The following is a 27,860-nucleotide window of genomic DNA, read 5'->3' on the forward strand; positions in this document are numbered from 1 at the left end:
TCCGCCGTGGTGTTACCGTTATCCCAGATGATGGGAAATTCGCAGCTACTGTCCGCTGTTATTTTTAGCGTTACGTTCTTCGTGTTTGCATTCGCTAAGCCTAAGGTTGGACATAATTAAATGATATTGCTTGCTTTAGGCGTGGTTACTTCATACTTACTTAAACTGTATTGTTTATAGTGTATTAGTGTATGTGCAATTAATGACCGTAAGTTTGTATTGTTTGTTTTGTTTATTCTATAGGGCTATGATGTTGAAACCCGTCAAAATGAAGACGGCGTAGTCATCATACCTGCTAACTGTGACCGACAACTGGAAAGCGAAACAGGATGTATTACTTCTCCGAACTGGCCTAGAAAATCCGTCGACTTTAACGAATGCCAAATCCGAGTAAAGATACCAGACCCGAACAAACGTATTTTATTAACATTCAATAACTTTACTCTAGAAGGAACAACATCTTGTGACCATGGAAATTACGTTGAGGTAAAGAAAAATACCGCAGATAAACACTTCTGCTGGAAACCGATTATCCATGTTGGCGAGTCGGTTACCTACTCTAGCGTAGGTCTTGCTCTTTATACAACCAGATTAGCAAATCGGTTACAGAGTCAGTTAACTACCAATCTCTACTGCTATTGCATTGTATACTATCAATATTTAACCTCCAATTATAGCTCTAATTCCCCACTACTGATTCTGGTTTTTCAGATTCGTGACACGAAGACCAACCGACAAAATCGTTATTGCGGAACATCTTATCCTTTTACCTGGCTAACTGATTCTAATGAGTTGTCGGTCACCATGAATGCTCTCAGCAGTAAAGTCTTCAACCGATTCAATGCTACCTACATTACTTTAGAAAAGGCACCATCTAATGGTAAATATTGGCCCCTTAAATGTAATGAAACAACTATAATTTAAAATTTAATATAAAGATGATTTTATTTTCCGTCAAACGACATGCATGACACTAGCTTTAAGCTCACAAGGACACGACGAAATGACGTAACCTCCCAGCGTATTGATGTACTACGATAAGCGGTGTCGGGACGACTAATATACAGGATAGAAATATATATGGCACCGGTTTATTTAACCAAAATCTTAGGCTCTATAAAATTAATTTATTCCACAGGTTGCAGTTTTGTACTTGTAAACGAGATTGGAAGATACAGTAGTTCCACGGAGGTTCACGTTAAAACTCCGTGGTCATGTGAAGCTGTTATACTAGCACACCCTAATGAACGAGTGTTGGTGTCATTCAAGGACCTTTATATTCCAAATTGTGACCACAAAATTGAGGTAGGAGTGTACTTTTGAATTTCAGAAACGGCAGCCTTCTAAACAGACCGCTTCATTCACAACCCACAGCATAATAAGCATTTCGTTCCGTTATTTTGTAGATGCGAGATCTTCTGACTGGACGATCTAAAGCTGTCTGCGGAAAACATGCGTTTGTGTCTTGGACGTCTGATTCAAACCAGGTTGCAATTACATTTGACCGCTCAGATTCACGAACGTCTGTCCTCTTTGAGTACGAGTTTCTTCTTCGATCCAGAAACGAAAGTATGCACCAACAATATTTTCACCGCTATGGTTCATGAGAACCGTATTGAACTTTCAACATATCCATATATAATTTTATAATTATTTTTCTTCCAGGTTGCAGCCCATTGGTCGTTGGTCTTCCAGCGGATGGACTCCGCTTAACGTCTCCACTATTTCCGCGTCCGTATCCTAGCAACCTGGATTGTCAAATCATCCTTCATACGGATTTTAATCAAGTTATCTCTTTAAATTTCTCTGAATTTACACTCGAACCTGCAACGGAAACAAATAAGATTGACTCTTGTGTGAACGACTACTTACAGGTAAGTATTCTCCGTATAAATAACTCATTTTGATACGGATAGCCATATGAATAACCTATTTTGATACGGCTACCCGTATGAATAACCTAGATTTGGGCTTAGCCCTAGCTGATGTACACCATGTCACGGACATCCTTTAATATTTTTTATATATTGTCTTGATTAGATCCGGGACATTGCTACTGAAAGAATCTCCAGACTCTGCGGCAGCTACCACAACTTTTCTTGGACGTCACACAGCAACGAGGTTGTCCTTACACTCAGAACCAATCATCTTCTGGATTACATCGGGTATAGCCTAATTGCGAAATCACTATTCAGACTTTCAAATCCAGGTAAGAAACATAATTTCAACAGTGTACACAAAGTAGTCGTAGTCTCCATCCATAATGACGTCAATGACCACATTTGGAATTCAATTTCTTTCAGATTGCGTAACAATTACTCAAACTGCAGATAATGGATACGTTCTGACGTCATTAAACTACCCGGATGAATACTCAATGGACGCTTCTTGTACGGTGTTCTTTCAAGAATATCCGAACAGATACATCATATTTGACTTTGAAGATTTCGATGTAGAAGATTCCGAGGACTGCACAAATGATTATCTGGAGGTAAGTTACATACTTACTTATTATAGGCAATTTCATAGGCTTATACCATTTCCTTTTTGTGAAAACATAAATACATAATAATAATAAATTACTTTGTTTATTCCAGTTAACAAGTTCAACATCGGGACCACTGTGTGCTAGACTTTGTGGAAAGAAAGAACCATTCTCTGTTACATCCGATTCTAATGAGGTTTCGATAACGTTTAAGACAAACTCCAAAATCCAAAAATCTGGTTTCAAAGCTTACTGTTCAATCGTCAACCGCCCGCCAAGAACTCTTGAAAACACTGGTAATTTTTTTATTTGAATTTAGTTCCAAATTTCGTCAGAGCTTGTAAAAAAAACGCGATTTGCCACCGATTATTATTATTTCAAACTTAGACTAATGTAGATGAATAATTATTTTCTTTGCAGAATGCAGCACTATCCTTCGTGAAAAATCGGGACGAATTCAGCTCCCGACAAATCCCGATTGGCCACCGATTCGAGGTTCGGATTGTCTAATCGTCATTCACGCAGAGCCAGACGAGAGGATCCGACTAAATTTTATCGACTTTGTAGTCTCGGATTTGGATTCAGACCGGGACTTCGTGGAGGTAATTATGAAAGGCTAGGAAGGAAATCCGACCGTTAAGGCCTAGTGTTGATGTCTAGGCATATTTTCTACAAACAATGACATAATGTATATTCATATTTGTTTTTATTTACAGCTGTACGACATTTCGTTATCGGGTAAAACTAACAAGGCTACCTACTCTGGTCATTTGCATCCGTTTTCGTGGACGAGTTTCCGAAATGAGCTGGTGATATACGTACGTGATGAAAACGAAATATCCTCTGTATCCTTCATTGCAGATTATGAAATTTTACCAAGATCCGAAGATGGTAATGTACATATTCATACATAATATAATGCTATGCAATACGTAAAGATTCCATCCGCATCTCTTACATTAAGCTATTATAATGCTTAAATTGTGTTTACTTCAAATAGGTTGTGAACTACTGTTTACGAATCCAACTGGTATAATATCTTGGCCATTTGATGGTGAAAGCAAAGCCGAACACTGTACCGTAATCATCCGAACGGATCCCGATAAACGAGTGCTCATAACGTTTAAAACCGTCAGAATGGACATGGCTGACTGTTCCCAGCATTCTATGACCGTAAGTAGGCCTACAAACCACCCTTGACCTGACACGTATTGAATCGTACACATTTAGGTGTAACAATAATTGCATTTTCTTCTTAGATTAAAGATACAACGACCAAACGCCAAAGCCAGTATTGTTCGACGCTTTGGGAATTCTCTTGGCTAAGCGATTCTGACGAAGTTGAAATGGAATTCACTCATCAACTCACTAACTTTGCACAAGTACAAGCTATGTACGGCGTCATTCCACGAACCAGAATCGCAGGTAGGCCTAGCTAAATACACCTACACGAAGAAACATGAGTGTATTGAAACAACCTTCAAGATATCCCTAATAAACGTTTGTTTTACCTTCTCCTCTTAGCTTTCAACCAATTCTTGACTGCTCCCGAAGGCATCATATCCTCTCTTGAACACAATAGAGACGAGATAATTGGGAAGAACTGTACGATCTTCATTCAGGTTGAACCAGAGAACAGTGTGGTTGTAACTTTGACAGATTTTCTAATTGGTGACGAACAAGCTGAAAACACTGCAACAATAACGTGTACGGGCCAACAATTTCTAGAGGTAACATATGACAAAGCTAGCCTATCCGTTTCCAATAGCGTTACCCTCGCTCAATGCTATTCTATTAAAATACTATTCTGTTTGTTTCTTTAGATAAAAGATCTTACGACAGGCAGAACGAACGTCTACTGCGGAGAGTTTGATTTATTTACGTGGACGTCAGATTTCAACCTTGTTGCAATTACCTTCCATATCACAACTTATCCTACCTACAACGTCTTCAGGGCAGTTTATAGGTCTCTACAGCAGATTGAAGGTACGTTGGATCCCAATAGCTACCAGAACTACAGCCGAAAACAATTCATTAATTGAACCCTTTAATACGATGTTTATCAACTAATTTATTTTGATATATTTCAGGATGTGATAACCGTCTAACCGCACCTACCGGTATAATTGAGTCTCCACAACCGTACAATCCGAACACAAACTGCCGTAACATCGTGCACTCCGAACCTGGAAACCTAGTCACATTAACCTTCACCAATTTCGAAATGCAGCCTTGCGAAACTGATCACGTGAAATTGATTGATTTAGGAACTCTGCGTACAGAAGTCTTCTGTGGATCTTTTGACCTTTTCTCATGGACGTCTGATACCAATGAAGTATCCGTTTACTTCGTTAGTGGTCCGAAATATATGCGAAACACTGGATTCAAAACCGAATATCGCCATGTTCAGCGACCATTAGTCAATGGTACGTTAAACAAATCGGCAACATAATACTATTTATATTTATTTTATGCTCGGTGCTTCCTGGCATTTTCATTTTCTTTTTCTACAGAATGTTATCTTCGGAAACACGATACAACGGAGCTTGTTACGTTACCAGACTTCACAATAAAAGACGTTGAGAATGCGGAATGTATTATATACGTCTACAATACTCCAGACAACAGAATTCAATTTACCGTTGAAGAGTTTGACGAAGTATTCAATTGTTCAGACAGTGGTATTGAAGTAAGCCTATTATTATTATTGCTAGGGCCAAAGTCTTGGTTACCACTGAACGCAACACATGAATGTAACCTTGTACGACGCGATGGATCATGTAGTTGCGTAACCCCACTAGTACTGCAATAATACTCTACAACTTGTATAATTTAATATCTCTCTTTCTACAGCTAACTGACGTAGCGACCGAAAGGACCAACACTTACTGTACCATTTCTCACTCCTTTTCATGGACAGCAGATACAAATGAAATAAAAATCCGTGTATTCGCCAAAAAAGACAAATTACCTCGCATGATTGCCAAATGGAAATCTGTCGCAAGAATCGGAGAACCAGGTAGGCATAACTGGATCTAGAAAACATTTAATGGAACTCAAAAGGGTGCAAAATCGGTAATCTTTCCATTTTTTTTTCTAATTTTTATTTTATTTATTTTTTAGTTATTTCTCTTGAGGATTCTGGACACATTAAGCTCACATCGACATTCCCAACCTACCAATATCTTATTCATGTTGAACCAAATTACCGATTGATTATCAACTATATGCACGAACACGATGCCATACAGCATTGCAACATAGACAGCATCAAGGTAATATAGTTATTTCAACACTTTACTACGTCGCATGAAACTGATCTCTTCTGTGATACTGTGTGTGTGTGCTTTCAAATGAGATCGCTCTTTTTTTTATCCACAGATCACCGATTCAACCACACTCCGTTTCTTCCAAGACTGCACGTTCTTTGATGGCATCATGTCATGGGTTTCAGACAGTAACGAGGTCATCATTGACGCCAAACAAATTGCTGGACATGACACGGTCTTATACTACACTCGAGTTCTGAAAGCGCCCCCGTCTGGTAAGCATTTTTTTTACTGAATATATGCTTAGGAACTCTTGCTACTACCGTAACAATTTGATTTCTTACATTTTCTTTTTTTACCCAGAATGCAACAAGGTCATCACATCCGATACGAACTTGGAAACAAATTCTGGATTGGAAACTGCGAACTATCCAGGAATGTATCCCAATGAACTTGTATGCGATATGATTATGCAGACGACGTCCGATAACCGTATTCAGGTTGTTTTCAAGGAATTCTGGTTGGAGATACCAAACCATATGGGATGTCACAACGACTATTTAAATGCAAGTACAAATTGTTTTAATCGGCACAGGTTCAGTAATTTCCCAAATTTATGGTCGAAATGATATTATTTCTTAAATTTCTTATAATTTCTCATTCCATTTTAGGTTTCGGACACGTCTGTTGGATTTCATTACGATCATTCTGAACGAATCTGTGGCCGGCTTGAACCTATATCTTGGACGTCGGAAGGCAACTCCTTGCTCCTACGACTTCAGACAGACAAAACAATTGCTCGCACTGGCTACATTGCGACATACACAATCTTGAAACGACCACAACCAGCTCCACGTACGTAAACATTACTCTTTGCAATATTCTTTCTTTTGAAATCTATATATTGTACTGTTATTTAGTTATTTTCTCTTTCAGATTGTAATAAAACATACCTAGGCCCAAATGGAGTTATTTCATCGCCGAATTTTGCTGTAGGGTTACCTCAGTATTCCAACGACTTGCTCTGTTATTACTTTATAAAAGGCAATGTTTTGGAACGAATACTGGTACACTTTGTTATATTTGATGTTGAACTACAAACGCCTTGCCAACCAGATTACGTACAGGTAAATATCGATTTTTTATCCGCCTGAACTGATATTAGGCCTAGCGCCCGAGCAGATTATAATACTTTGCTTCTTTTTAGATCGAAGATGTGGCAACGAGAAAAACCAATATCATATGTGGTGAACACCCTAATTACATATGGGAATCGGAAAGCAACGAAGTCAACATAACGTTTATTACAGACGGCAGCCGTACGTTCCGTGGATTTAACGCAACGTATACAATGGAGCACAAACAAGGCATATCATGTAAGCTTTTAACCACTTCGTTGCCAAAATGGTGTTTGGAAAACGCTGCCGTACTTTTATCGTGGCTATAGTAATACTTTTAGGTTGCATAACGGTACTTTTCTATATTTCAGATTGTGATGAAACTCTTACGGACACCACCGGGACATTCCATTCACCAGACTTTCCCGCCAAATACCCAAATGACTTGAACTGTGTTTACACGATAATCGCCGATCCGGGCCATTTCATTGAAGTGATTTTCGAATTCTTTCAACTGGAAACCAGTCCACACTGTACAAATGACTACGTTTCGCTCTCCAATGTTGGCGAAGGAACCAGTCAGCGTTACTGCGACAAACATAACCTTCTGAAGTGGAACTCTACGACCAACAGTGCAACTGTTACGCTGCATTCTGATCACGTGATAACGGACAACGGTTTTAAAGCTACATACAAGATCCATCAAGTTTTCCAACCTGGTAATTTCACTCCTTTTACTTCTGATTTTTTTAACCACAGTATACATTATTCTTATGAATGAATAAGCTTTTATGTTATATATTTATGTTTTACAGAAACCTGTTCACCTATACATCTAACAACTTCTAGCGGCATGTTCCAAAGTCCAAATTACCCATCAAACTATGAAAATAATTTGGAATGTACATACAGAATAACAGTGAATCCATCCAGAGTTATACGAATTGAATTTATCGAATTTGAGATTGAAGAGCCACAATCCGGATTTTGTGCAGATTACCTGCAGGTAAATACATCACACACTTAGTCTATAAAATAATGAACATAGGCCTGACTCGACTCTTCAACTCGGCAAAGTCGGCCGTAAATGGTTGACCATCTTTAGGCCCCATCGTCCATGGTCCCGATTATCTGTACCTTACCAATAACCTTCAACTAATTTTTAGATACCCTACGCAACTCAAAATCTGAAGCTATGCGGAAATTTGGAAAAGAATGTCTACATCACGGACAGCAATGATGTTCTGCTTACACTAATAACGGACGGTAGTAACACACTCAAAGGATTCAAGGCAATGTACACATCTGTGACAATGAGTGACACCCCAGTCACAGGTAAACAATTCCTTCTTTCATCATATTTTCAGTCCGATTCGGACCATACTAGTCATCTTGTCTTCATACTTATTCCGTCCACTTCGAACCACATACCATGCATCGGCTGAGATCAACCATATGCCCTACATTTCACTTACACTTTCCTAAACAATCTTAAGCCTACATTGTAATACGGGTATTTTTATTTCTAGTTGCGCCAACACAGTTACCGTTCTGTAGTGTGGAAGCTAGCCGATTGACGGGCAGCTACGACATCATACACAGCTTAAACTTCCCAGCCTACTACCCAAATAATGTAAAATGCAGAACTATCATCGAGACCAAGAAAAACACCCGTATTATCATTACAATTCGGTTTATGGATATCGAGAACTACAAACTTTGTGATTGGGATTACTTACAGGTAAGCCTGCGTACTAATTGTTCTAGATTCAGGGCCTACTGTCTACCGTTACCGTGCAGGATTTACGCGTTGTTTCAGTTTTGCCCCAACAGAAAGATGTTAATAATATAGAGGTCACCGCAGAGGTTACTAATCTACCATCGTTGTTCTGCTAACAATTACTTGTCTGTATATTTATTTGATCTATTTTTTTCCCCAGATATTTGATGACGTTTCCGGTCGTAGCACGGAGAAGCTTTGTGGTTCACTCGATGCTCCTTTCGTCTGGGAATCCGACGGCAATCTAGTGACGATGATATTCAAGAGTGATGACATTCTGGCCAGAACTGGCTATTACGGCACCTACCAGTCGGTAGAAATCGTGGCACCTACTCCGTTTAAAAAGCCAGGTTCAAAACCAAAGCCTGACAAAAACTCGTATATAGGTTTCGGCAGATAAGTTGTTGTAGTACACCACTGAGGCAAATAATAATAAAAAATTATTTAATGAATTGAATAGTTTGGTATGTCTTTTTTTTCACAATTCTCGATTTGGTTGGATTCCCAATTTGACGCAACGCAAGTTATTGACCACATTCTTACATCTATCGCAAATATTAGTTTTAGACAATTTCCAAATATGTAATCTTTTAGTACAAACAAGTATGCGATGTAAAAGTTTAAAATCAAATTGCGCAACTTTTACCATATGTTTTTCATATTTTGTCCCATACCATAGTCTTATTTAAAAACTCCGATTTTACTTGGGAGAATGGCACGGTCTTTAATTCAATTATCAACTTTCTCTATTCTTGGTTGTGCCAATACTTCCTTCCATTCAACAGGAATAGCATTTATGAGCTTGAAGTATTCTATTATCCTATCATGCTTTACTAATAACGTGGGAATTAAATCTAAGACTTACAATTGTGTTATTGACCAAAATGTCATCAATTGTTTTATAGCCAAGCCAGACTTTCTTTCTTTCTTTCTTTCTTTATTTACCCATAAATATAAAGTATAAACATTGTAATAATATACAAATAATAATAATTATATCAAGGGAAGGGCTAAAAAATAGTTCTAATCAAGTTCAGCCCCTAAACATTGAAGTATAAATAGTTATATAAATAAATTAGGGCTACTTGTCTAAAATAAAATTAATATACATAAACATTTTTTTTTTTTTTAATACACTTTCTCTCAATATATACAATATAATTCTCTTATAAAATAAATAAATATCACTATACAAACAAATAGTATGTTTTCATTTCTTTTTTGAATTTGCTTTTTGTTAGAAACCTTAAATCCTCCGGGATTTCATTCCAGAGCTTTGCACCAGAATACTTGATGGAATGTTGTCCTATGTTTGTTCTATATTTTGGTACATACAACTTTTCTCTAGTCTGAGACCTTGATGAATAACGAAAATTAATATACAAAAAATATTTAGGAGTTGTATCTGGAAATTTACCATGTAAACTATCATGAACAAATAAAGTAATTAAATACTGATGCTGCTGATAAATATTTAAAATTTTAAGTTCTTTGAATAATAATGATGTTGGTGCTAGTCTAAGAAATCAGAAGAGTTTACAATATCATTTACATAAATAATGTAAATAAATGTATACGTTTATTTTCCCACAAGGTTTCGGATTTAATTTCCTGTACATTTTGAGGATTGATTATAAAATGGTTTTAAAGGGTGCATGTATAAAGTAAAGGTTGCATTACACAAGGAATTTCTGAAAAGAGGTAAGTAGGCCTATAAAGTCCAGTACGGTACTATACAACTGGGAATGGAATAGTACTATACATTTAAATATTACAGAAGACTAACAAGTAAATTGAACAACTTATATTTTGGTTTGATTTATGTCATTTATTTATAAATACAAATATGTAAAATACAAAATAAACGTTTAAAGAGAACCTAACTGGAAGATATATCTTTGTCTGGCGTTGGTTCCTAGAAAGAAAAAAAGACACAATACCAAACACAAGACAAACAAAAACAGTGTTCTTCACTTAATGTATGTTCCCATAATGAACATGACGATTTTGTGCGTATCACTACCATATTTGGGCATAATTACAATACAACTGAAAACCGGGATCCTGCATAAAAAAGCTGTAGCTTCGTTTTTTTTTGTAGGACTCTTTTACATAAGAACAAGTATATAGAACTAAAATAAAACAAAGGTGTTGTTAATCAGCATATAGTGATAACAAGTATTTTTTGACCTGTTTTTTTATACATTTATTTTGTTTCTTTAAAATAACCGGTTTATTACCACGCTTACAAGCGAATTCTTTCCACAATTTTGGTCCATATATGTGTATAAACTGTTGACTGCAAGTTAGTCTAGTGAAGGGAATTTCGAATTCAGTTTCTGTTCTGAGGTTATGAGTAGGCCTAATACTGTCACAGTAATTAAAACTATTTAAAATGTGATGTGGTAATTCATTGAATTTTACGTTTGCCATAAATCCTATGACGTTTACTTTGTAAATATTATAAACGTTTAATATTTTTAGTTTCTTAAACAGTGGCTGTGAGGCTTGTCTGGGTTTAGAGATGGTGATGCATTTTACAACTCTCTTTTTGAGTTTTAGTATTGCTTCTAACGTGCTCTTGTATGTATTTCCCCATATTAAGTTACCATACTGAAGATGAGGTAATACTAAGGTGTTATAAAGACTAATACGGACTTTATGAGGAAAGAATTCTCTTACTTTTAAAAGTATACCAGTTTCCCTAGACATTTTTTCCCAATAAACTGTATGTAATGTTTCCAGTTAAGATTTTCGTTTAAAATTACATTTAGAAATGTCACATTTTCTTTTCTATGTTATAATACATTATTCATTTTTATTTCAAACTGGTTTTTGTCAAAGTACTTTTGGTTAGTTCTAAAAACAACGTAATTAGTTTTGCTGACATTCAGTAACAGCTTATTTGCTTTAAGCCATACGTTTATTTTTTCTAGTTCAATATTCATAGTATGGTTTAACATTGTAGGGTCATCTCCCCTTGTTATACAAGTTGTGCCGTCGGCAAAACTAATTATATCTATTTTACTACTTGCTCGACTTATATCATTGATGTAAATCAAAAACAAAAGTGGTCCTAAAACAGCCCTGTGGCACCCCTATATTGGTGTCTTTTCAACATGATGATCTACCATTGGCATAAACATATTGTTTGCGGCCACTTAAATAGTTTCTAACCCACATTAATACGATGCCTCTTATACCATAATGCGCCAATTTGCTCAACAGAATACTGTGATCGATAATGTCAAACGCTTTTGACAAATCCATAAAGGTAGTAAGTGCATATTCCTTTTTTTCAAATGCATTTAATATTCTATGGACCAAGTCGATCATAGCAGGGGAAGTTGAGTGTTTATTTCTAAATCCATATTGATTGTTGCTTAACACTTTAAATTTTGTAAGATAATTGTATAATTGATTATGGATAATCTTTTCAAAGACTTTCGAAAAAATGAGCAACAGCGATATGGGACGATAGTTTGAGGCCAAATGGCGGTCCCCTTTTTTATGTATAGGAACTACTTTGGAAATTTTTAACTTCCCTGGTATCAGTCCAGTTTGAAGTGAAAAATTAAAAATATATGTCAGCGGCTTTAAAATATTGTATTTTACTTCCTTTACAACTTTTGCTGAAATGTCATCAAATCTGGGGGCTTTGTTTGAATCGAGAGATTCAATAACTTTTAGTACATCCTTCTCATCAACATAGTAAAAAAACATTGAGTTGCGTTGTTTGTTTGTGAGGTATTCAGAATATTTTGTCGTAGTAGACTCAATATTGTCTCGAACCTTACAACCTACATTAATAAAATAATCATTAATGTGATTTACAACATTTTCGCAGCCATGTATAGTTTCATTGTTATGTGTAGAAGAAGACGGAACTTTAGTTTTTCCTTTATTCGGATCAATTACATCATTTATAACATTCCATGTTTTTTTAATATTACCATTTGTTCGGTTGAAAAAATTTTCATAATACATCTTTTTGGCGATTTTGTACGTGCGTGCAAAAGCTTTTTTAAATTCTTTATACGCATTTTGACAGTAGGGTGTTTTATGAACCTTTTAAACAGTACATGATTTATTTACTAGACCTTAGTAACCCAGAACTCATCCAGGGCTGTTTGAATTTGTCGTACTGTTTTGATGACTTTACCGTTTTTTTAAGGTGTTTGTTATATAGAAACTTAAAATTATCCAGAAAATCATTATAAGCGATTTCTGGATCAGTCGCTTCATATACTCCAAGCCACTCTGCACTTAACAAATCATTATTTAGTTCCATAATATTTCTATTGTTAACTATATACGTGTCACATGAGACTGAGGTGCCTTTATTCATGTGCAGAGTGAGTTATTTGATATACTGGTAAATGGTCGGAAATGTCCGAGATTAGTATACCAGATAGAACTTTTTCGGAAATTGTATTTGAAAATATGTTGTCAATTAGTGTTACTGACTGATCTTGTATTCTAGTTGGTCTAGATATAGATGGATAAAACGAGTGCGACATCATTATTTCAATAAAATCATTTACATCACTTAATGTGTGTAATAGTGTAGACAGGGCTTAAGAGAGTATACTGATCATAAATAGTATTGGGTGATACTACCTTACTTTTATCATGCTTTTTAATTATTTTCTGCGCCTTTTTCGTAAACAAATGAGTGGAGTATTCCCTTTGGTAATCCCATGCAATGTTTTTGTCATTCTCTCTCAGATCAAATCCATTCCACATCTTGCGCTTACCGGGGAAAAGATAGTCACTCTCGTGGGTGTAGAAGTCTTTGGGCCCCGTAATAAATCCTACAAGAAGAACACCAAAACAAGGTTATGTATGTCTACTGTACACCTATGTTTTCGACTAAGCGAATCTATTCGCACAATCAAAGATTTCTGAGTTCCGACTGGTTGTATATTTGTTCGTATCGCTAACGTAGATTCAAATGAATACGCATGCGCGTTGACGCTTCGTGGGAATGTTCGATTATTTGAACAAGCACGAATGTTAGTAGAGCAGTTCACGCCATAAAAATAGCCAAGTTGTGCACTTTATTACCAAAGAAGCATGAAACTTGCCACAAAGTTTCTTTGATGTATATAGATTCAAAATATTGGGGGGTGCCAAGTGTCCAACGTCCGGTATGGCGGCCATCGTGATTTCAAAATGGCCACCATAAAAACAAAAAGTGTTCATATCTTGGCAACTATAAACAGTAGAGACTTGATTCTGGTGTTAAATTGTTCACAAACCACATATTTCTATTTGCTCTATTGAAAAGTTTCGTCCAAAAATGACCGGAAATGACATTTCTTCCAGTTTGACCTTTGACCTCTTATATGTATATCTCAGTAACTACTGATCATTTTCAATCGATTTTGGTGTCATTTTGTTCAGAATAGAGACATTTATATTTGTAGTAATAAAAATACAATTTATAACCTTTGACATATATAATTATGTGAACATACTGTATGTGGTTTACACTGGTATAAATGCACCTAATTTTTTACCGAAATAAATGACACTTCATGCAAAAATGACCAGAAATTATTATTCTGAATTTTTTACTTTTGATGTGATAGGATAGGCGTAAAGTATGACAGAGAAACAGCAATCACTGAGCTCATCTATGCGGACTTGTTTGCTTATAAACTGTGATGTGTCAATCATTAGATAAAAGTTTTGGTCCTCTCTCCTTCATCTTTTCTTTTTTTTAAATGTATTATACCATATGGATAATTTTCTGAAATAAAAGTTGAATTGAATTGTTAGATGCCATTTGGAAATATTTTTGATGTAAAGTAGCATTCTTTCGTTGGCCTCTTTGATGTTGAGACAAGTTCGGAAAGTTCTCATTTTCATGAGTTAAGAGAACACCTTCTTTCAAAGTACTTACTACAAACTTATCCTGTATTTGTGCAGTAGACCTACTTTCATTAGTCAAAAACTCAGATAATTCTTGTTCATTTTCGTTGCATCTAAAAAAACGTACTTCATTTTTATGGTAATGGGCCTTTGCTGTAAACCTTTCATTGGAATCCTTTTCCTCGATTTTCTCTAGTCATTGATATTTTAGCAAAATCCAAACCAAATCAATTCATAAAAGACATCTCAATATAATTATTCAAGTAATCCTCAAATTAGTGACATGGACCTACAATATACTGTTCTGTACAAGTCCTTTATAGGCATCCACCTGGGGACTTTCACTTTGAAGGTCTTGGTCTCCTAATCAAACAAGAAACAATGTCTGATTTAATCAATCAAAGTAATGGGTCCAGATAAAGACCATCCACAGGAAAAGAAGGGGTGTAAGACCATCCACAGACAAAGAAGGGGGTATAAGACTATCCACAGACAAAGAAGGGGTATAAGACCATCTACAGACAAAGAAAGGGGTATAAGACCATCTACAGACAAAGAAAAGGGGGTGTAAGACCATCCACAGACAAAGAAGGGGGGTGTAAGACCATCCACAGGCAAAGAATGGGATGTAAGACCATCCACAGACAAAGAAGGAGGTATAAGGCCATCTACAGACAAAGAAAGGGGTGTAAGGCCATCCACAGAAAAACAAGTGAGTGTAGGACCATCCATAGACAAAGAAGGGGGTGTAAGACCATGCACAGACAAAGAAGGGTGTAGGATCATCCACAGACAACGAAGGGGGTGTAGGACCGTCCACAGACAAAGAAGGGGGTGTAAGACCATCCACTGACAAAGAAAAGGGTATAGTCCCACTTACAGACAAAAAAAGGGGTATAAGACCTTCAACAGACAAAGAAGGGGGTGTAGCACCATCCACGGACAAAGAAGGGCTGTAGGACCATCCACAGACAAAGAAGGGGATGTAAGACCATCCACATACAAAGAAGGGGGTATAAGACCATCCACAGACAAAGAAGGGGTATAAGACCATCCACAGACAGAGAAGGGGGTGTAAGACCATCCACAGACAAAGAAGGGGTGTAAGACCATCCACTAACAAAGAAAGGGGTGTAAGACCATCCACACACAAAAACAGGGGTGTAATACCATCAACAGACAAAGAAAGGGGTGTAATACCAACAACAGACAAAGAAGGGGGTATAAGACCATCCACAGGCACAGAAGGGGTATAATACCGTCCACAAACAAAGAAAGGGGTGTAAGACCATCCACAGACAAAGAAGGGATGTAGGACCATCCACAGAAAAAGCAGGATGTGTAAGACCATCCACTGACATAGAAAGGGGTATAGGACCACTTACAGACAAAGAAGGAGGTATAAGACCATCCACAGATAAAGAAGAGGGTGTAGGACCATCCACAGACAAAGAAGGGGGTGTTGGACCATCCCCAGACAAAGAAGGGATGTAAGACAACCCACAGACAAAGAAGGGGATGTAAGACCACCCAAAGACAAAGAAGGGGTTGTAAGACCATCCACACACAAAGAAGGGATTATAAGACCATCTACAGACAAAGAAAGGGGTGTAGGACCATCCACAGGCACAGAAGGGGGTATAAGACCATTCACAGACACATAAGAGGGATATAAGACCGTCCGCAGACAAAGAAAGGGGTGTAAGACCATCCACAGACAAAGAAGGGGATATTTGACAATCAACAGACAAAGAAGGGGGTGTAAGACCATCCACAGACAAAGAAGCGGGTGTAGGACCATCCACAAACAAAGAAGGGAGTGTAGGACTATCCAAAGACAAAGAAGGGGTGTAAGACCATCTACAGACAAAGAAAGGGGTGTAAGACCATCCAAACACAAAGAAAGGGGTGTAGGACCATCAACAGACAAAGAAGCGGGTGTAGGACCATCCACAAACAAAGAAGGAGTGTAGAACCTCCACAGACAAAGAAGGGGTGTAAGACCATCTACAGACAAAGAAAGGGGTGTACGACCATCCACACACAAAGAAACGGGTGTAGGACCATCAACAGACAAAGAAGGGGTGTAAGACCATCTACAGACAAAGAAAGGGGTGTAAGACCATCCACACACAAAGAAAGGGGTGTAAGACCATCCACATACAAAGAAAGGGGTGTAAGACCATCCACAGACAAAGAAAGGGGTGTAAGACCATCCACAGGAAAAGAAGGGGGTGTAATACCATCAACAGACACAGAAGGGGTATAAGACCATCCACAGACAAAGAAGGGGGTATAAGACCATCCACAGACAAAGAAAGGGATATAAGACCATCCACAGACAAAGAATGGGGTATAAGACCATCTACAGACAAAGAAGGAGAAGTAGGACCATATTAACCGAGGAAGCATACAAAAAGAAGATGCAATCAAAATAGGCCTACCACTTGGAAAACAATAAATTGTAGAATAACTGAGGCTTGATTCTTGAAATAGAAATGGTTCTTTGTAAGGTCATTAATAATATATTGATATAAACACGATCATCATACTATTCATTTGACATTCAAATACAGTCTATCTCGAAAACTGAGTACATACTATAAACTTTTCGAGGTTTTACAGTTTTTCATAACATGTGTGTTATTTCCTCTGTCAATCTATTACAACTTTTAGCGAATCAGAAGGTGCCAACATCAATGAACTAATGGTACCACCAAGCACAATGTTTACCAATTTTATGTACTATATACAATTTAAGACCATTAATCATTTAATATAATTACGCCTATTAGGTCAAAGTCCAAAATTAGGTGCATTTAAGACCAACAAAAAACACATACAGTATATTCACATAATTAAAAATCAATAAATAAATGTCAAAGGTCATAAATTGTATTTCCGGTCATTTTATGTGAAAATGTTTCATTACTACAAATATAAATGTATTTATTCTGAACAAAATGACACCAAAATCGATTGAAAATGACCAGTAGTTACAGATACTCGGGGTACAGCAAAAGAAGCTGTAATGACGTCATAAGACTGGATGTGACGTCACATACGCGTCAATAACCTAGCTACCAAAAAGTTTATACAGCTATACGGTACCATATTTGAGACGTCATATGACTGCATCCGGTTTGAAATTTACGTTTTTACTGGATTGTACGTTTTTACCGAAACGCCTGCATGGTTTGCAAATGAGTTTATTAACGGCATGTATGCAAATTAGGGTGGGTATTTAATCAACGACCGCCATTTTTCCGGCAAACATCCAATTGCCTCCACCGTGGTGTTACCGTTATCCCAGATGATGGGAAATTTGCAGTTACTGTCCGCTGTTATTTTTAGCGTTACGTTCTTCGTGTTTGCATTCGCTAAGCCTAAGGTTAAACATAATTAAATGACATTGCTTGCTTTAGGCGTGGTTACTTCATACTTACTTAAACTGTATTGTTTATAGTGTATTATGTATGTGCAATTAATGACCGTAAGTTTGTATTGTTTGTTTTGTTTATTCTATAGGGCTATGATGTTGAAACCCGTCAAAATGAAGACGGCGTAGTCACCATACCTGCTAACTGTGACCGACAACTGGAAAGCGAAACAGGATGCATTACTTCTCCGAACTGGCCTAGAAAATCCGTCGACTTTAATGAATGCCAAATCCGAGTAAAGATACCAGACCCGAACAAACGTATTTTATTAACATTCAATAACTTTACTCTAGAAGGAACCACATCTTGTGACGATGGAAATTACGTTGAGGTAAAGAAAAATACCGCAGATAAACACTTCTGCTGGAAACCGATTATCCATGTTGGCGAGTCGGTTACCTACTCTAGCGTAGGTCTTACTCTTTATACAACCAGATTAGCAAATCGGTTACAGAGTCAGTTAACTACCAATCTCTACTGCTATTGCATTGTATACTATCAATATTTAACCTCCAATTATAGCTCTAATTCCCTATTCCCCACTACTGATTCTGGTTTTTCAGATTCGTGACACGAAGACCAACCGACAAAATCGTTATTGCGGAACATCTTATCCTTTTACCTGGCTAACCGATTCTAATGAGTTGTCGGTCACCATGAATGCTCTCAGCAGTAAAGTCTTCAACCGATTCAATGCTACCTACATTACTTTAGAAAAGGCACCATCTAATGGTAAATATTGGCCTCTTAAATGTAATGAAACAACTATAATCTAAAATGTAATATAAAGATGATTTTATTTTCCGTCAAACGACATGCATGACACTAGCTTTAAGCTCACAAGGACACGACGGAAGGACGTAACCTCCCAGCGTATTGATGTACTACGATAAGCGGTGTCGGGACGACTAATATACAGGATAAAAATATATATGGCACCGGTTTATTTAACCAAAATCTTATGCTCTATAAAATTAATTTATTCCACAGGTTGCAGTATTGTACTTGTAAACGAGATTGGAAGATACAGTAGTTCCACGGAGGTTCACGTTAAAACTCCGTGGTCATGTGAAGCTGTTATACTAGCACACCCTAATGAACGAGTGTTGGTGTCATTCAAGGACCTTTATATTCCAAATTGTGACCACAAAATTGAGGTAGGAGTGTACTTTTGAATTTCAGAAACGGCAGCCTTCTAAACAGACCGCTTCATTCACAACCCACAGCATAATCAAGTCAAATCAAGTATCATTTATTATCATTTGTTTTAGGAAAAACATAGAAATTCTGTTTGCTCTGTTGGCGGAGCACAATATCCAACGGACACAACACGAACTCAAAAACAAAAACATTACAAAAAAAAGTGTCTACATCATATTTAAGGCTCTAATAGCTCCTGGAAAGAAACTATTTGTAAATCGTGCCTTATTGGCCTTAATAGAACGAAATCGCCGACCGCTGCGCATCAACTGGAACATACTAGAGGCCGGATGAAATTGATCATCTTTGATAGCCACTGCCTTTTTCAGAAGACGATCCGAAAATATGTTCTCCAAAGGCAGTTGTGCAGATCCAATTATACGCGATGCGGTCTTGACTATTCTATTTAGGTCACGCTTTTCATTTTCGGTAGCGCTACCGAACCATACCGTTAAAGAATACGTTATTACACTCTCTATAACTGACCTATAGAAGGACGACATTATTTCAGAGTTTATACCAAATGATTTAAGTCTACGTAGGAAGTAGATTCTTCTTTGGGCCTTTCTAATAATGTTACGTGTGTTAATATGCCACTTCAGATCATTTGAAATATAAATACCCAAGAATTTAAATTCTTCTACAAACTCAACTGATATACCATTAATAAATATTGGATATTTGACATTAAGTGATTTACGGAAGTCTACAACCATTTCTTTAGTCTTAGATACATTCAAGAACAGATTGTTTTCGTTACACCAGTCTACAACTCGTTTAACTTGGTTGCGATAATTATTTCCGTTATTTTGTAGATGCGAGATCTTCTGACTGGACGATCTCAAGCTGTCTGCGGAAAACATGCGTTTGTGTCTTGGACGTCTGATTCAAACCAGGTTGCAATTACATTTGACCGCTCAGATTCACGAACGTCTGTCCTCTTTGAGTACGAGTTTCTTCTTCGATCCAGAAACGAAAGTATGCACCAACAATATTTTCACCGCTATGGTTCATGAGAACCGTATTGAACTTTCAACATCCATTCAACATATCCATATATAATTTTATAATTATTTTTCTTCCAGGCTTGCAGCCCATTGGTCGTTGGTCTTCCAGTGGATGGACTCCGCTTAACGTCTCCACTATTTCCGCGTCCGTATCCTAGCAACCTGGATTGTCAAATCATCCTTAATACGGATTTTAATCAAGTTATCTCTTTAAATTTCTCTGAATTTACACTCGAACCTGCAACGGAAACAAATAAGATTGACTCTTGTGTGAACGACTACTTACAGGTAAGTATTCTCCGTATAAATAACTCATTTTGATACGGATAGCCATATGAATAACCTATTTTGATACGGCTACCCGTATGAATAACCTAGATTTGGGCTTAGCCCTAGCTAATGTACACCATGTCACGGACATCCTTTAATATTTTTTTTATATTGTCTTGATTAGATCCGGGACATTGCTACTGAAAGAATCTCCAGACTCTGCGGCAGCTACCACAACTTTTCTTGGACGTCACACAGCAACGAGGTTGTCCTTACACTCAGAACCAATCATCTTCTGGATTACATCGGGTATAGCCTAATTGCGAAATCACTATTCAGACTTTCAAATCCAGGTAAGAAACATAATTTCAACAGTGTACACAAAGTAGTCGTAGTCTCCATCCATAATGACGTCAATGACCACATTTGGAATTCAATTTCTTTCAGATTGCGTAACAATTACTCAAACTGCAGATAATGGATACGTTCTGACGTCATTAAACTACCCGGATGAATACCCAATGGACGCTTCTTGTACGGTGTTCTTTCAAGAATATCCGAACAGATACATCATATTTGACTTTGAAGATTTCGATGTAGAAGATTCCGAGGACTGCACAAATGATTATCTGGAGGTAAGTTACATACTTACTTATTATAGGCAATTTCATAGGCTTATACCATTTCCTTTTTGTGAAAACATAAATACATAATAATAATAAATTACTTTGTTTATTCCAGTTAACAAGTTCAACATCAGGACCACTGTGTGCTAGACTTTGTGGAAAGAAAGAACCATTCTCTGTTACATCCGATTCTAATGAGGTTTCGATAACGTTTAAGACAAACTCCAAAATCCAAAAATCTGGTTTCAAAGCTTACTGTTCGATCGTCAACCGCCCGCCAAGAACTCTTGAAAACACTGGTAATTTTTTTATTTGAATTTAGTTCCAAATTTCGTCAGAGCTTGTAAAAAAACGCGATTTGCCACCGATTATTATTATTTCAAACTAATGTAGATGAATAATTATTTTCTTTACAGAATGCAGCACTATGCTTCGTGAAAAATCGGGACGAATTCAGCTCCCGACAAATCCCGATTGGCCACCGATTCGAGGTTCGGATTGTCTAATCGTCATTCACGCAGAGCCAGACGAGAGGATCCGACTAAATTATATCGACTTCGTAGTCTCGGATTTGGATTCAGACCGGGACTTCGTGGAGGTAATTATGAAAGGCTAGGAAGGAAATCCGACCGTTGAGGCCTAGTGTTGATGTCTAGGCATATTTTCTACAAACAATGACATAATGTATATTCATATTTGTTATTTATTTACAGCTGTACGACATTTCGTTATCGGGTAAAACTAACAAGGCTACCTACTCTGGTCATTTGCATCCGTTTTCGTGGACGAGTTTCCGAAATGAGCTGGTGATATACGTACGTGATGAAAACGAAATATCCTCTGTATCCTTCATTGCAGATTATGAAATTTTACCAAGATCCGAAGATGGTAATGTACATATTCATACATAATATAATGCTAGAATATCGTATTATATGCAATACGTAGAGATTCCATCCGCATCTCTTACATTAAGCTATTATGCTGCTTAAATTGTGTTTACTTCAAATAGGTTGTGAACTACTGTTTACGAATCCAACTGGTATAATATCTTGGCCATTTGATGGTGAAAGCAAAGCCGAACACTGTACCGTAATTATCCGAACGGATCCCGATAAACGAGTGCTCATAACGTTTAAAACCGTCAGAATGGACATGGCTGACTGTTCCCAGCATTCTATGACCGTAAGTAGGCCTACAAACCACACTTGACCTGACACGTATTGAATCATACACATTTAGGTGTAACAATAATTGCATTTTCTTCTTAGATTAAAGATACAACGACCAAACGCCAAAGCCAGTATTGCTCGACACTTTGGGAATTCTCTTGGCTAAGCGATTCTGACGAAGTTGAAATGGAATTCACTCGTCAACTCACTAACTTTGCCCAAGTACAAGCTATGTACGGCGTCATTCCACGAACCAGAATCGCAGGTAGGCCTAGCTAAATACACCTACACGAAGAAACATGAGTGTATTGAAACAACCTTCAAGATATCCCTAATAACTGTTTGTTTTACCTTCTCTTAGCTTTCAACCAATTCTTGACTGCTCCCGAAGGCATCATATCCTCTCTTGAACACAATAGAGACGAGATAATTGGGAAGAACTGTACGATCTTCATTCAGGTTGAACCAGAGAACAGTGTGGTTGTAACTTTGACAGATTTTCTAATTGGTGACGAACAAGCTGAAAACACTGCAACAATAACGTGTACGGGCCAACAATTTCTAGAGGTAACATATGACAAAGCTAGCCTATCCGTTTCCAATAACGTTAACCTCGCTCAATGCTATTCTATTAAAATACTATTCTGTCTGTTTGTTTGTTTCTTTAGATAAAAGATCTTACGACAGGCAGAACGAACGTCTACTGCGGAGAGTTTGATTTATTTACGTGGACGTCAGATTTCAACCTTGTTGCAATTACCTTCCATATCACAACTTATCCTACCTACAACGTCTTCAGGGCCGTTTATAGGTCTCTACAGCAGATTGAAGGTACGTTGGATCCCAATAGCTACCAGAACTACAGCCGAAAACAATTCATTGCCCAACAGCCTTTTAAAGTAACTTTGACAAAAGTTGACACTGAACCCAAACCCGGAGCAACCATTTAATACGATGTTTATCAACTATTTTATTTGGATATATTTCAGGATGTGATAACCGTCTAACCACACCTACCGGTATAATTGAATCTCCACAACCGTACAATCCGAACACAAACTGCCGTAACACCGTGCACTCCGAACCTGGAAACCTAGTCACATTAACCTTCACCAATTTCGAAGTGCAGCCTTGCGAAACTGATCACGTGAAATTGATTGATTTAGGAACTCTGCGTACAGAAGTCTTCTGTGGATCTTTTGACCTTTTCTCATGGACGTCTGATACCAATGAAGTATCCGTCTACTTCGTTAGTGGTCCGAAATATATGCGAAACACTGGATTCAAAACCGAATATCGCCATGTTCAGCGACCATTAGTCAATGGTACGTTAAACAACTCGGTAATATAATACTATTTATATTTATTTTATGCTCGGTGCTTCCTGGCATTTTCATTTTCTTTTTCTACAGAATGTTATCTTCGGAAACACGATACAACGGAGCTTGTTACGTTACCAGACTTCACAATAAAAGACGTTGAGAATGCGGAATGTATTATATACGTCTACAATACTCCAGACAACAGAATTCAATTTACCGTTGAAGAGTTTGACGAAGTATTCAATTGTTCAGACAGTGGTATTGAAGTAAGCCTATTATTATTATTGCTAGGGCCAAAGTCTTGGTTACCACTGAACGCAACACATGAATGTAACCTTGTACGACGCGATGGATCATGTAGTTGCGTAACCCCACTAGTACTGCAATAATACTCTACAACTTGTATAATTAAATATCTCTCTTTCTACAGCTAACTGACGTAGCGACCGAAAGGACCAACACTTACTGTACCATTTCTCACTCCTTTTCATGGACAGCAGATACAAATGAAATAAAAATCCGTGTATTCGCCAAAAAAGACAAATTACCTCGCATGATTGCCAAATGGAAATCTGTCCCAAGAATCGGAGAACCAGGTAGGCATAACTGGTTCTAGAAAACATTTAATGGAACTCAAAAGGGTGCAAAATCGGTAATCTTTCCATTTTCTTTTCTAATTTTTTATTTTATTTATTTTTTAGTTATTTCTCTTGAGGATTCTGGACACATTAAGCTCACATCGACATTCCCAACTTACCAATATCTTATTCATGTTGAACCAAATTACCGATTGATTATCAACTATTTGCACGAACACGATGCCATACAGCATTGCAACATAGACAGCATCAAGGTAATAATAGTTATTTCAACACTTTACTACGTCGCATGAAACTGATCTCTTCTGTGATACTGTGTGTGTGCTTTCAAATGAGATCGCTCTTTTTTTTATCCACAGATCACCGATTCAACCACACTCCGTTTCTTCCAAGACTGCACGTTCTTTGATGGCATCATGTCATGGGTTTCAGACAGTAACGAGGTCATCATTGACGCCAAACAAATTGCTGGACATGACACGGTCTTATACTACACTCGAGTTCTGAAAGCACCCCCGTCTGGTAAGCATTTTTTAACTGAATATATGCTTAGGAACTCTTGCTACTACCGTAACAATTTGATTTCTTACATTTTTTTTTTGTTTACCCAGAATGCAACAAGGTCATCACATCCGATACGAACTTGGAAACAAATTCTGGATTGGAAACTGCGAACTATCCAGGAATGTATCCCAATGAACTTGTATGCGATATGATTATGCAGACGACGTCCGATAACCGTATTCAGGTTGTTTTCAAGGAATTCTGGTTGGAGATACCAAACCATATGGGATGTCACAACGACTATTTAAATGCAAGTACAAATTGTTTTAATCGTTACAGGTTCAGTAAGTTCCTAAATTTATGGTCGAAATGATATTATTTCTTAAATTTCTTATTTCTCATTCCATTTTAGGTTTCGGACACGTCTGTTGGATTTCATTACGATCATTCTGAACGAATATGTGGCCGCCTTGAACCTATATCTTGGACGTCGGAAGGCAACTCCTTGCTCCTACGACTTCAGACAGACAAAACAATCGCTCGCACTGGCTACATTGCAACATACACAATCTTGAAACGACCACAACCAGCTCCACGTACGTAAACAAAAACATTACTCTTTGCAATATTCTTTCTTTTGAAATCTATATATTGTACTGTTATTTAGTTATTTTCTCTTTCAGATTGTAATAAAACATACCTAGGCCCAAATGGAGTTATTTCATCGCCGAATTTTGCTGTAGGGTTACCTCAGTATTCCAACGACTTGCTCTGTTATTACTTTATAAAAGGCAATGTTTTGGAACGAATACTGGTACACTTTGTTATATTTGATGTTGAACTACAAACGCCTTGCCAACCAGATTACGTACAGGTAAATATCGATTTTTTATCCGCCTGAACTGATATTAGGCCTAGCGCCCGAGCAGATTATAATACTTTGCTTCTTTTTAGATCGAAGATGTGGCAACGAGAAAAACCAATATCATATGTGGTGAACACCCTAATTACATATGGGAATCGGAAAGCAACGAAGTCAACATAACGTTTATTACAGACGGCAGCCGTACGTTCCGTGGATTTAACGCAACGTATAAAATGGAGCACAAGCAAGGCATATCATGTAAGCTTTTAACGTCTTCGTCACTTCATTGCCAAAATGGTGTTTGGAAAACGCCACCGTACTTTAATCGTGGCTATAGTAATACTTTTATGTTGCATAACGGTGATTTTCTATATTTCAGATTGTGATGATGAAACTCTTACGGACACCACCGGAACATTCCACTCACCAGACTTTCCCGCCAAATACCCGAATGACTTGGACTGTGTTTACACGATAATCGCCGATCCGGGCCATTTCATTGAAGTGATATTCGAATTCTTTGAACTGGAAACCAGTCCACACTGTACAAATGACTACGTTTCGCTCTCCAGTGTTGGCGAAGGAACCAGTCAGCGTTACTGCGACAAACATAACCTTCTGAAGTGGAACTCTACGACCAACAGTGCAACTGTTACGCTGCATTCTGATCACGTGATAACGGACAACGGTTTCAAAGCTACATACAAGATCCATCAAGTGTTCCAAGCTGGTAATTTTGCTCTTTCTGCTTTTTTAACCACACTATACATTATTCTTAATGAATGAATAAACTTTATGTTCATATTTATATTTTACAGAAACCTGTTCACCTGTACATCTAACAACTTCTAGCGGCATGTTCCAAAGTCCAAATTACCCATCAAACTATGAAAATAATTTGGAATGTACTTACAGAATAACAGTGAATCCATCCAGAGTTATACGAATTGAATTTATCGAATTTGAGATCGAAGAGCCACAATCCGGATTTTGTGCAGATTACCTGCAGGTAAATACATCACACACTTAGTCTATAAAATAATGAACATAGGCCTGACTCGACTCGGCAAAGTCGGCCGTAAATGGTTGACCATCTTTAGGCCCCATCGTCCATGGTCCCGATTATCTGTACCTTACCAATAACCTTCAACTAATTTTTAGATACCCTACGCAACTCAAAATCTGAAGCTATGCGGAAATTTGGAAAAGAATGTCTACATCACGGACAGCAATGATGTTCTGCTTACACTAATAACTGACGGTAGTAACACACTAAAAGGATTCAAGGCAATGTACACATCTGTGACAATGAGTGACACCCCAGTCACAGGTAAACAATTCCTTCTTTCATCATATTTTCAGTCCGATTCGGACCATACTAGTCATCTTGTCTTCATACTTATTCCGTCCACTTCGAACCACATACCATGCCGCATCGGCTGAGATCAACCATATGCCTACATTTCACTTACACTTTCCTAAACAAACTTAAGCCTACATTGTAATACGGGTATTTTTATTTCTAGTTGCCCCAACACCGTTACCGTTCTGTAGTGTGGAGACTAGCCGATTGACGGGCAGCTACGACATCATACACAGCTTAAACTTCCCAGCCTACTACCCAAATAATGTAAAATGCAGAACTATCATCGAGACCAAGAAAAACACCCGTATTATCATTACAATTCGGTTTATGGATATCGAGAACTACAAACTTTGTGATTGGGATTACTTACAGGTAAGCCTGCGTACTAATTGTTCTAGATTCAGGGCCTACTGTCTACCGTTACCGTGCAGGATTTACGCGTTGTTTCAGTTTTGCCCCAACAGAAAGATGTTAATAATATAGAGGTCACCGCAGAGGTTACTAATCTACCATCGTTGTTCTGCTAACAATTACTTGTCTGTATATTTATTTGATCTATTTTTTTCCCCAGATATTTGATGACGTTTCCGGTCGTAGCACGGAGAAGCTTTGTGGTTCACTCGATGCTCCTTTCGTCTGGGAATCCGACGGCAATCTGGTGACGATGATATTCAAGAGTGATGACATTCTGGCCAGAACTGGCTATTACGGCACCTACCAGTCGGTAGAAATCGTGGCACCTACTCCGTTTAAAAAGCCAGGTTCAAAACCAAAGCCTGACAAAAACTCGTATATAGGTTTCGGCAGATAAGTTGTTGTAGTACACCACTGAGGCAAATAATAATAAAAAATTATTTAATGAATTGAATAGTTTGGTATGTCTTTTTTTTCACAATTCTCGATTTGGTTGGATTCCCAATTTGACGCAACGCAAGTTATTGACCATATTCTTACATCTAT

At 37.6% G+C, this 27,860-nt stretch overlaps 2 protein-coding genes across 3 annotated transcripts; both read left to right on the forward strand.

The window, feature by feature from the left end:
* On the forward strand, window positions 1-27,768 carry LOC140054029 (cubilin-like). 2 transcript variants are annotated; one of them, XM_072098828.1, is made up of 29 exons: window positions 1-105; window positions 244-486; window positions 712-880; window positions 1,139-1,305; window positions 1,407-1,569; window positions 1,666-1,874; window positions 2,041-2,209; window positions 2,304-2,491; window positions 2,598-2,781; window positions 2,906-3,087; window positions 3,202-3,376; window positions 3,486-3,658; window positions 3,745-3,910; window positions 4,010-4,215; window positions 4,309-4,471; window positions 23,234-23,569; window positions 23,657-23,832; window positions 23,997-24,162; window positions 24,268-24,419; window positions 24,525-24,687; window positions 24,777-24,979; window positions 25,082-25,265; window positions 25,353-25,543; window positions 25,624-25,792; window positions 25,914-26,264; window positions 26,353-26,543; window positions 26,696-26,864; window positions 27,061-27,272; window positions 27,472-27,768. In XM_072098828.1, the coding sequence occupies exons 1-29, from the start codon at window positions 28-30 to the stop codon at window positions 27,709-27,711; spliced, it is 5,538 nt and encodes a 1,845-aa protein (XP_071954929.1). In that variant the 5' UTR covers window positions 1-27; the 3' UTR covers window positions 27,712-27,768. The 2 variants fall into 2 exon arrangements, with proteins under 2 accessions (XP_071954929.1, XP_071954930.1); XM_072098829.1 differs by lacking the exons at window positions 23,234-23,569; window positions 23,657-23,832; window positions 23,997-24,162; ... (9 more) ...; window positions 27,061-27,272; window positions 27,472-27,768 and adding exons at window positions 4,576-4,911; window positions 4,999-5,174; window positions 5,339-5,504; ... (9 more) ...; window positions 8,402-8,613; window positions 8,813-9,109.
* On the forward strand, window positions 18,556-20,213 carry LOC140054033 (uncharacterized). The gene is made up of 3 exons (XM_072098837.1): window positions 18,556-18,701; window positions 18,960-19,126; window positions 19,985-20,213. Exons 1-3 carry the CDS (start codon window positions 18,626-18,628, stop codon window positions 20,183-20,185), a joined length of 444 nt encoding a protein of 147 aa, XP_071954938.1. The 5' UTR covers window positions 18,556-18,625; the 3' UTR covers window positions 20,186-20,213.
* Window positions 27,769-27,860: the final 92 nt, after the last annotated feature.

The sequence above is a fragment of the Antedon mediterranea genome, chromosome 7 (genome assembly GCF_964355755.1).
Source record: "Antedon mediterranea chromosome 7, ecAntMedi1.1, whole genome shotgun sequence".
NCBI lineage: Eukaryota > Metazoa > Echinodermata > Crinoidea > Comatulida > Antedonidae > Antedon > Antedon mediterranea.

Bases quoted from the DNA above. Each gene is read 5' to 3' on its own strand.
- LOC140054029 (XM_072098828.1), top strand. From the start codon at position 28: ATGATGGGAAATTCGCAGCTACTGTCCGCTGTTATTTTTAGCGTTACG. The intron at 1,306-1,406 runs GTAGGAGTGTAC...GTTATTTTGTAG, and splicing joins ATTGTGACCACAAAATTGAG to ATGCGAGATCTTCTGACTGG. The intron at 25,793-25,913 runs GTAAGCTTTTAA...TCTATATTTCAG, and splicing joins GCACAAGCAAGGCATATCAT to ATTGTGATGATGAAACTCTT.
- LOC140054033 (XM_072098837.1), top strand. From the start codon at position 18,626: ATGAATGCTCTCAGCAGTAAAGTCTTCAACCGATTCAATGCTACCTAC. The intron at 18,702-18,959 runs GTAAATATTGGC...TTTATTCCACAG, and splicing joins AGAAAAGGCACCATCTAATG to GTTGCAGTATTGTACTTGTA. The intron at 19,127-19,984 runs GTAGGAGTGTAC...GTTATTTTGTAG, and splicing joins ATTGTGACCACAAAATTGAG to ATGCGAGATCTTCTGACTGG.